Raw genomic sequence first — 10,658 nt, 5'->3', positions numbered from 1 at the left:
ATACAAATATTTCCTCTTTATAATATTAGTGTACACAAAGTATCAACATTTGCCAGACTGCAAAAGTTGTAATAACGGATACGACTATGCGTTTGTCTTTGCGACAATGCGAATTTTATTTTTATCTGTCAAACAAAGGAATTTTCGGCGATTGAACAACGATTTTATTTTTACATTTTCGTCCCTCGCTTGTATCATCACTTAGCACTCAGTTCAAACTTTCACTTACAAGCAGTTTAAAGAAGAAGGAAAAAACCTTAGTGTTCTTCAAGTTTTCCAGGTTGGTCCCAAGCGAAACAAGTTATGTATGTTACGTATGACGCACATTCAAATCGATCGCAGGAAAACTTTCGCTCTGAAACGCATCATGAGCGTGCATGTCGTCACGTCAAGCTTTCATCACTACGATGACGTCAATGGAGTCGCGAAAAACTCAGTGACGCAGTTTTGGGTTGGAAGGATGTGGGTGGTTGTTTTCTATGGAAGGAAGGCTGGGGGGGTTGTGAAGCTGTTGCAACTGGTGCGTAAAAAACTGACTGGAACTGGAGTGAGGTAAGCAAGCAAAAGTTCAGCCATCGGCAAGTTATCGCAAATTCGTCCGAGGTCGCTGCGTCTAGGGAGAACATGGAAAAATTGCAAATACGCCCTTGTTTCTGCAAGATCTCGAATGCATGGCGTGAACCACGGGGTTGCAAAGCCTTTCACCTTCATGCAGGCTCGTGTGCGCGCGGCGGGACGTCTTATAAAGGGGAGCACCGGCGGTATCCGGGCACACTTGGTCGTCGAACATGGAGCACATCACAGCCCTCGTCTTGCTGCTGGTCGGGACCTGCGCCCTAGGGGGCGCCTCCCTCGAGCCACGTAAGTCGGCGGACATTCCTCCTGCAGTGCGCCCGCACGTCCATTACTTGCTCGTTACTGTTACACGAGTTAGCACCCGGAATAAGCGTCAACAACTGACCTCTTAAACAAATGTATAATACAATACATTTTATATAAAATATATACAATTATATTATATATTATATACAATTTTTATATAAGAAAAACTACTTTTTTTTCTGAATGAAGTTGCGTGGTTGTCAAAATCCAAATACGTTCCTACTGAAATCTGGTTTTATGACTGATTATACTGGCAAGACTGACAAGTTGAAATAAGAATGAAATAAGTAATAAGTAAACAGCTTCATGTTTAATCATTCACATAAATCAGTTAACCATACAATTATAAAAGTCTTGTGAAATTTGTAAAATGTTCACTTTAAAAGAACAAAAAAATATTGATAGATGGACTTCATCAATTAATGTTGTGCAACGGAACGAGAGTCACTTAATTTATTTTCTCTTGAGACCACATAGTAGGTGTTATGTATCATCACCGTTTTTCAATAGAGAAATATAGGTTATTATAAAATATTCTTAGTATCGTACTAGTAATACCACAGATCCATTATTAAGTTTAATTTTAATTCAATATTGTTTACACTTCTGTAGCCGTTTTAGTAATGGATTTATTAACAAAACGCTGTAGGCCTACGCCTTTTAGTGCTGTAGGTAGATACGCACCGTGCACAAATGTTAGTAAATTCTTCTTTTTTTTTTCACGAAAAACCAAACAATTTTTAAAGTTTTTTTGTTAAAAATAAATACGAAATAAATTATTCCGCACTTTTTTTGCAATTATTCTAGGAAAATGATTATTTTACTCTATGAACAAAGATGAAGAATTTCACAATATTAATATATAAATTTTTTAGACTTATTTTTAATTTGGAAACTTTTTTATTAGTGTACTATCTGCCCGACCCGGCTTCGCACGGCTATACTAATGGAAAAAAAAATTAAGCCACATCTCCCATTTACAGTAATGGTAAATAAAAAAAAAATCAGTGAAAATTTATTACAATGCTGTATTATGTACCGGAGAGAAAATGAATAGCACCGATGGTTTCCCGACTCGTGCGCGCAACGTACAACTAATGTACCCGTACTTCGCTACGGCAGTCTACAGGCAGATCACTCTTGCGCCGCTCATTATACATGCCCCTCCTTGTGGGTACGCCACTGCCGCGCGATGCCCGTTGCCATGGAGACGCAGAAGGCATGAACAATGCAAAATCCTGTTCTCATGCAGACAAAGTACCCACTGTTGCCTGGTTTTAACCACCCATGGGATCTAATTTTCGGAAAATGTCATCCTGCGTAACATAAGGAACATTACTGTGAAGTTAAAAATCTGTAAAATATATATACTTGAAAAAAAGGGCAATTTTTGATATTTAAAGTACCCGCAAAATTTCAACGGTGATGAGGACTACACTGATAATGAAATAGTCGTTGCCATAGAGACGAATGAAGCATCAACAAAAAAACAGTCGTTGCCATGGTGATTACCTACCAAAAAATGGAAAATTTTAAATATTACGCCCCCGAAACTCCCCTTGGGATCGGATTTCCACAGAATCCGTTCTTAGTGAGAGTCTACATCACAAAATGAGTAACTATGCTAAATTTCAAGTCAATCGGGTGTATAGTTTTAGAGATCTCGTGATGAGTGAGTCAGTGAGTGGTATTTCGCTTATATATATATATATATATATATATATATATATATATATACACACACACACACACACACACAAGTCCTGGTGAGAATTGTAACGGGAAAGGAAAATTATTGATGGTCCGAAAAATGAAAATTAATTAAAAATAATGAAAATAATTCTAGTAAAAGAAAAAAAAACAAATTAAACACACAGAGAGGAAAAAAAAAAAACAATAGTTTAGTTTTGCGATTTAAAGTGATAAAAAGTATTTAAATACTAATTGAACTCTAATGAGGGTACTGATTGGTTCGTTGTTAATATCACACGGGCGTGTTTTTACTTGTATGGGAAAATAAAGAATGATAAGGCATCTAGTGCGTGGCAACAATGTAAATAGGCAATAGGAAATAAACTTCTAGCGCCTGCGGCATTGTCAACACACACTTCGTACGTGTACTCCATGTTGTATCTAACCCCCTCCAACGCATTTTATTCTAAATTGGACTTTTATTAAGGATCCCTAATGTTGTTGATAGTATAATATAGCCTGTAGCCTTCCTCGATAAATGTAATATCCAACACTGAAAGAATTTTTCAAATCGGTCCAGTGGTTCCTGAGATTAACCCGTTCAAACAAACAAACAAACTCTTCAGCTTTATAATATTAGTATAGATACTTGTTTATGATAAACAAAGAGACAAACACTTAATTTTATAGTGTCTCCCATTGCTCCGCAGGAAAACAACGAAGTGTTAATAATAGTAGGTGAAATTTAAAGGCGGAGTCTCCGAAGTATAAACTGTAAAAATTTTACAATAACTTGGGTAGTCTTCGATAGTCATGACCTAACGGGTCAGGCTCATGTAGCGTGCTCATGATGTTCCTACATGACTCATATTATTTATGAGCTGGTGATGAAATTGTTCTGAGCCTACTTTTGACTTGGGGTTGCCATCGCCTTGAGGCTAGGGCTCACACGCAAGGTTGTTTCCTTGTTTTTTCGTACTTTATTTTATTCAAAGTCTTTTTCATAATTTTAACTCAATATGTTCTTTGCATTTGCTTTTTCTTGAAAATATTTTTAAAAGATATCCATTTATTGAAATATCATGTGTGTAAAATGGTGCGCAAGTCTTCGTAATTGTCATTGCTTGCGTAAATTCTTACACACGTGGTATTACAGTAAGTTCATATCTGTTGAAAATATTTGTGGCTAATAAAACATACGCAAATAAGGAAATCAGCTGAAATTTTAGAAATGTCCATTGAAAATGAAATGAAGATAAACGTAACAAAATATTTAACATGGCGTATGAGACGGAGGGCAGTGTCAAAATATTAATAGTTAAAAATGATTTAATTATTCTAAATAAATTAATACATAATAAACATCGTTATTTCCAAAAAAATATAAAATTGTTAGTGTTTATTTTATGGATTTGAAAATATTAAAAGACCAATTTATTTTTCCATCCTTGCAAGAACATAAAAAATGTAACCGTGAAATGTACAGTTTTGAATGAAACGTATGTATGTGGCTTTTGTGGTATAATTTTTATTTTATTTCATCCATACTAATACACAAAAAATAACATGGTTCGAGGTAAATTGTATGTGCATTGAAGAAATACAGAAAAAAATACTGGATATGGGTATTAACACTTTTTAGTACTCAAAAACATAGTTTTTTAAAAATTTTGTCTGTTTGTTCCGGTGTCACTCAAAAACTACTACCGGATTTTTATGATTGTTTTATTAGTAAGGTATTTAGCTAACTTAAAAAACTGGGTTACATTTAATTAAAGATTTACAGTCATTATGGTGTGAAAAACGGGTAAATATGTCCTTAAAATGATTTATTATATCTCCGAAGCTAATCAAGCATAAGAAAATATATTGGTTGCTATCAAAAAACGTACCTAAACAATTGGCCAAAATTTTACCATTTTGTGAAATTGAATCTCTAAGGGGAGAAAAAGAAGTAAACATAGTTTTAATGTTTATAATTATATCTTCAAAGCTTATAAAGCATTTGAAAATATATTGTCTATTAATAATAAAACATACGTAAACTACCAACCACAGTTTTACCATTTTATGTAATTCAAATATAAAGCGGCGTCGATAGGGTAAATAGTGATTTAAGATAAAATATTTAAGCTCCGAATCTAATCAAGCACAAGAATAGATTTTGGGTACCAAAAATTAGAAAATTTAATACTAAGCTAATACATTAATTACAAAAAATATCCAAGAGCTACAAATCGTTTTCCAATCATTTTATTATATTTGTGGCTACTTCTATAAGACATATTCTGTTTCCATTTGATTCGAGAGTTTACTTTTATATAATTTTTCTGTCATTTAGGCTGAAAATTTGAGAGTGTACAATGAATTATCGCTTAAAAATCGGCTAAAAATAATCGCTCCTAACTTCTTCGTTAAGAGATAGGCCTTGATCGTGTAGTGCAAGTAATGTCATGCATATTACCTCAGTTATTTTTCTCCAATCTAAGGGTTTTTGCTAAATTTGTATGTTTTGATTTTTTTAACATCTTTAGATTTTACGAGTTTTGAATTTCGTTGCATCTTGGATACATAGTCTCGCTTGATGAAAATGAATGTGTGTAATACGGGATTATTTTATTTTTCATCCTCCTACACGGAACCATGCGCTATAAACGACCCGAAACTAGGCGAGTGTGAGAAGAACATATTAACGAAGCGATTCCTCAGTTGGTTAAAGGTAAATACAACATCATTTAAGTTACTAGTATAGTATACTACCTGAACCACATGGATTGCTTCGCAGTGACCACAAATAATATGAAGAACATGAAGTAATCTTACAAAAATTTATGATAATTTGTAACGATCATTTATAACCATCAACCGGAGAATGAACGAGTGCGAAACGGTGAAAAGTAGCAGTGTCGTAAAGCACAGGTAGGGGAAACGTGTACAATTGAAACAAACGCAAGGTTAACCTATTGTAAATCTATTTACATTTACAAGTCTATTGGTTTTTATTAGCATAAGGTAATTGGATGTAACAATTATATTGTGTTCAGCGAATTATAAATGTTATTATAAATGTTATATAATAAATAAAATACTTGCAGCTAACAAACACAATCAAATTTACATGAAAATTATTCTAGTATCTTTAAGAGCTCATTCACGCTAATAGTTTATAGAGTAAATATAAGGGTATATTTAACACGGTTAAAGTCAAAGGATTTTGCCGAAGGTAAACTTTGAGATTGTAGAGAATGCTTTAAACCTTTTCGATACAAACTTTGTGCTGGTGAATGTAAGCATGCCCAGGGAAATTGTTTAAGTCTGAACCTTTGAACCTCTCCACACGCTAATAAACACGTTAGCGAATTCGGCCATAGAAGAACGCTAAACGAAGAGCTTATTGTTACATAAAAAATCGCACGTTCGCTTCACTAGAAATCCAAGGCGATAACAATACGCGTGGTTAGTTGTAGTACACTTCCGCTATATCAGAGTGTTTCAACATGTCTGGTACATGCGCCTAAAAAAAGGGGGGGGGGGGGGTTGATCTAACGCTAGTAGATAATCACAAAGCCGAGCTGGGAACTGAACCGGTGAAGGCGGTGGAAGGCGCAGTTCTGTGGTGTGGGCCGGGTATCTGCGGCGAGATGGACGCGCGCGAGAATCCAGAGAAGGCCGGCACGCGTCACGTGCTCGGGTTAACGGGCGGAGATGCGAGGGAATCACGGACATTGCACCGGAGAACGTCTGTAACAAGACGCGAGAAGAACCTTCCAGCGACCACGCCAAAGTCTCTGTCAGGGGGGGCCCTCGTTATGCGAATTGCAAGCGGCATAATGCCAGGCATGCCGGAAGAGTGTCCTGCCAACATGTGCCTTGCACTATCCCTCTCGAAACACCAGCACGTATCGCTCTCCCGGCCTTTACTAGTTTAGTTCCGAGCATACTTTCTATGGTGATTTGTGCTTGTCCTATTTGAGTTATATCGCACCCTAACGTACGTGCAACGAATTTTTTTCAACCTTATCTATTCAAGCCAAAAATCTGTATAAAAAAATTCATTCACAAAAATGGCAATTTAAAGAGAGAGGGGGAAGAGAAGTAGAGTTTTTTTGATCACTACTCTCCAAAAACAGTCAGCCAGGTTGGGTATCTGGCGGGGTTGAACCAATGATCTTTTATTTCCAGTCGGAAATATGACGGACGATGCCATATGCCACTTAGGTGTCACGGAACAAATACTCTTCCCACCAAACAAAAAATTTTATTCCTTCAACCCGTCATAAGAATATCTCGTCATCGTTCGTAGCTGCTTGTGACCACGTTATCCAGATGATAAGCTTAATTCATCCAATTCGTTCGTGATGCATGGTGTTAGAACGAATCAGTTCAGATACTCTCTGCAGTTTAGAAAAAATACTTTGGTCAACTGAATACTTATTTTTACCACCTTAAAAGTCATCTGAGAGCGGTCATAATTGAATAAATAGGCGAACTTAATGACAAATAAGTAGAGCCACGAGGAGCCATTTCGTATACTAAAAAAACTTAAAACACGTACACTAAGTCTCATTTAAATGTGTGGACCAAAAATATTTCTTGACACCCCTAAACGATCAGGAATGGCATTGAGTGAGCCGTGGTAATCCGAGAGGATCTCTCCGATATGGTGGAAGCTTGATGGCAAGAAAGGTACAACCCACCATAAAGTTTGGCGTATGTGACCCGAGACTGCCTGAATAATCTTAATTGTATATATGAATGAGGAAGATCACGGCACACTGTATGAGTCTGTGCTGTATTCGTTGTGTTGCCAGTGTATCTATTTAATTTCGTCGCTGGGTTCACCTGTGCATCGCTTTACATCAGTTTATTTTTTTTCTTCAGATTTATAGTGTTTTCGTTGGATTCCTGTCTTTGCCGCTGTGTTGCCTTATGTTTTTTTGTCTTGATTTACAGTTATTGTTGCAACTGTCACGTCGTCCTTAGTCCACTGAATTCGTCTTTGCTGTGACATTGTTCTAATTTCTTCCACAGAATTATCTGTGATTTCTATTCATCCTACATTTGACATCAGCTGACGTTAAATTATTTTCTGCGTGCTTTTGTATTTGTCTTTCTTTTTCCTTTATTCAGGGTCTCTTTAAGACACAGGATAAAGAGTAATCTATAAATTACGTATCTGTGACCAAAATATTGATTTAAAATATCTTACACATTGCAAGAATCATTCAGTGAACGTGAAACTATCAAAGTCACGAAGTGGCTGTCAAGATCATGCCATGAAGATTTATTTTTGCAATAGGGACCATTAATGCAGTCAAGAGTTACCAATATGTAAATAAACATAGAAAAAAAATTAACGAGTTTTAGATGAGTTCTATGACCATGTGAGAGCAACGTAAATGGGTCTTTCTGGCCAGAGAACTGTATAGGCAATTTATTTTGAGGCGGATTAATGGTTGCGGTAACAGATGAGCTGGGAGTGATTGGGAACCATTTATGGAGAGCGAGGCAGGCTATGTCGAGATGAACCTTGAAATTCCTTTCGTTTCGGTACCGACTGTCTCACGCTTAGATTGCAGTATAGAGTAAATTGTGTCCACAGCTGCCAAATTAATACTACCCAGGCTTATTAACACTTAAACCCTTATTTTTTTACGATGGTAATAAGTTCTATTATATTTCTTATTTTATTTATTTGCCAATTTTTCTAGGAAAATAAATATTATCTATTAATAGTTTTATTATAGTTGCATTGGTACACCATGAATCAAAAACTATTACAACACTTAACAACAATTTTATTAATTTTCAGGAGAAACCTTTTGTAGCAGATGGTAACTAAGAATTAAACTACATTCCATCAATTATTTTCTATGGTCAAACAAGGCAAACATTTTTGACATTAAAAACATGTAAATTAAATTTTTTATGAAAATTGTTGAAAAAAAAATGGCTTCTTTCTGTAAGGTTTTATTTGATTATAGATTTGACTATTATCAGATAATGCCCTGGATGTAAAACAAAATCCTAATTAAAATTTTTCCTCTTTAAAGTTAAAACTTTTATTCGAGAATTCTTTGAAATGTTAAGTAAATTTTAAAGCTGTGTCTAAAAATGTTTTGCTCTATGGGTACCTATATGTTGCAACACAGCACACTGAAACAAGGACGGCACATTGGAAAGAGAGGCTAATTGCCCATATAAACACGCACTGCAATCTAAGTCTGAGACGCACCGCGAGAGGACTTACCGTCATCTGCCTGGGCCGTACAGCTACCTCGCTACCCTCGCAACCAGGCGGCCGGCTCTGCGGAGGTGCTGCAAGGCTCCTAGTCGCTGTGCTGTGACCAACCTCGGAACAGAGCACCTGCCCGTGTCATTTAAATTTGAGTTTGTATTCGAGAAATAATAATTGTTGCATGATAACCTAAAAAAAAAATCTTTCTTTTGTTTTTTTAAATAGATATATTATTGTTTTAAAACTAATTGAATTTTGTGGACTTAAATATATATATATATATATATATATATAAAATTAAGTTGTTTGGTCACATTGTTTCAACTGATTTCGTTTTTGTGGCAGATGTTTATACTCTTAAGCTCTTGTATAATTTCGTAAACATTTTTATTGAATTCTTTCCGAAAATCGAAAATGGCCGTAAAAGATGTTGGGAGCGAGATACCAAAAAAAAATCTAAAATGAAAGACTTCTATAAAAAAAAGCTATTATTTGCAAGGATAAAAACAAACTAAAATGTCACTCTGCGCGAACGTACAAACAAAAATTTTCATGCATTTTGACAAACGGCAGATAATGTACATTCTTGACATTATTATACAGGATAAATGCATCATTAAGTATTGTAAAAAAACTTTTCTTAAAAAATATTTGATGTTTTTTTTCACGTCTTTATTTACTATGGTTGATACGTAAAGAGAAATCACCTACCCATCCCCAATTTAACTGAGAATATCCAATAGGAGACTATCCAATAAGAAACTTTCACCAACATGTAAGTGACTTCTGAGTCTTTATTAATGTTCGCGACAGCTAGTCTACGGCATCTGTACCAAAGCTGGTCTCGTGCTCACAAAAAAAAAAACCTAATCGAAGTCCTGTCAGCGTATTCACATTCGAGAACGCTACAAAACTGGTTACAAAGCACGTTGGGGTGTGGAATAAATCTTGTTTAACCAGCTTCTCACCTCTGTGTAAATGGAACCGAAACATTCATTAGTAATGACAGATATTTGTAGATTAAAGAAAACAACTCTATCACTTGAAAATAATGTTAGCAGTAATACTGGGTTCGGTTTCTTTCCCAGCCATTTATGTCTTGTGTTGCACTAGCACCTCTAATAGTTAAAGTTATTGTCAAACCGTTCCCTGAATACTTGTCCAGTTTTAGCAGTAGTATATAAATGGGAAACCTGGAACTGGAGTCAGTGAGGATTGTGGATGGCGTCAATGTCCTTTGACATCTGATGTCACAGCAACCATTCTGTGTAGTTTTTCTACCCAAAGTAGTTATTTTATGAAGGACATAAATAAGTTCAAATAACATACGTAAAACAAGCTGTTATTTTCGATAAAATCAGATATAAGAATCACAAGTTTTCACCTAGCTCACAATATATTTTTTCTGGCGTTCGTTTAAAGCACTTCATTTTGTAAAACTGTTGGCATCTAAAAATACTACATTGTATTTTAATGCCTTATACCAACAAAATATTTTATGGACCGGCTTTGAGAGTTATTTTGTGTGAAATGGCTTCTCATTAGCCTGAAAAATTTGCTGGCGGCACTTCTAACACAGTGAAATAAAGCTTATTCAACATTTATCTACAATATTTTGTTTTAAGATCATGCCTATGGGTTTGAAATTTATATGTTTACTCTTATTATTATCTTTTATCTGCTTAAATATGGCGTACTTTATGACGATAAAAAATCAACTTACAAATATAACAATCGTTTTAGTTAAACAACGTTTGAATGTGTTTGAGAATTCCATAATAACACAAGGAACTACATACATCCTTAGTTATAAGTACAGCGATTATAATTGTACTAAATACGAAAT

The 10,658-nt window shown here is 35.3% G+C and overlaps 1 protein-coding gene across 1 annotated transcript in view; it reads left to right on the top strand.

The window, feature by feature from the left end:
• Positions 1 to 788: 788 nt before the first annotated feature.
• The window catches only part of LOC134532374 (circadian clock-controlled protein daywake-like), a 29,210-nt gene continuing 19,340 nt past the window's right edge, over positions 789 to 10,658 (top strand). Inside the window, exon 1 of the mRNA XM_063368810.1 lies at positions 789 to 861. Within this exon, the coding sequence (XP_063224880.1) occupies positions 789 to 861 (73 nt within the window). The remainder of the gene's footprint in view (positions 862 to 10,658) is intronic.

This window comes from Bacillus rossius, chromosome 5 (assembly GCF_032445375.1).
Source record: "Bacillus rossius redtenbacheri isolate Brsri chromosome 5, Brsri_v3, whole genome shotgun sequence".
Lineage (NCBI taxonomy): Eukaryota > Metazoa > Arthropoda > Insecta > Phasmatodea > Bacillidae > Bacillus > Bacillus rossius.
Note: the sequence above shows the minus strand (reverse complement) of the source record. Positions and strands in the feature narration are given on the sequence as shown.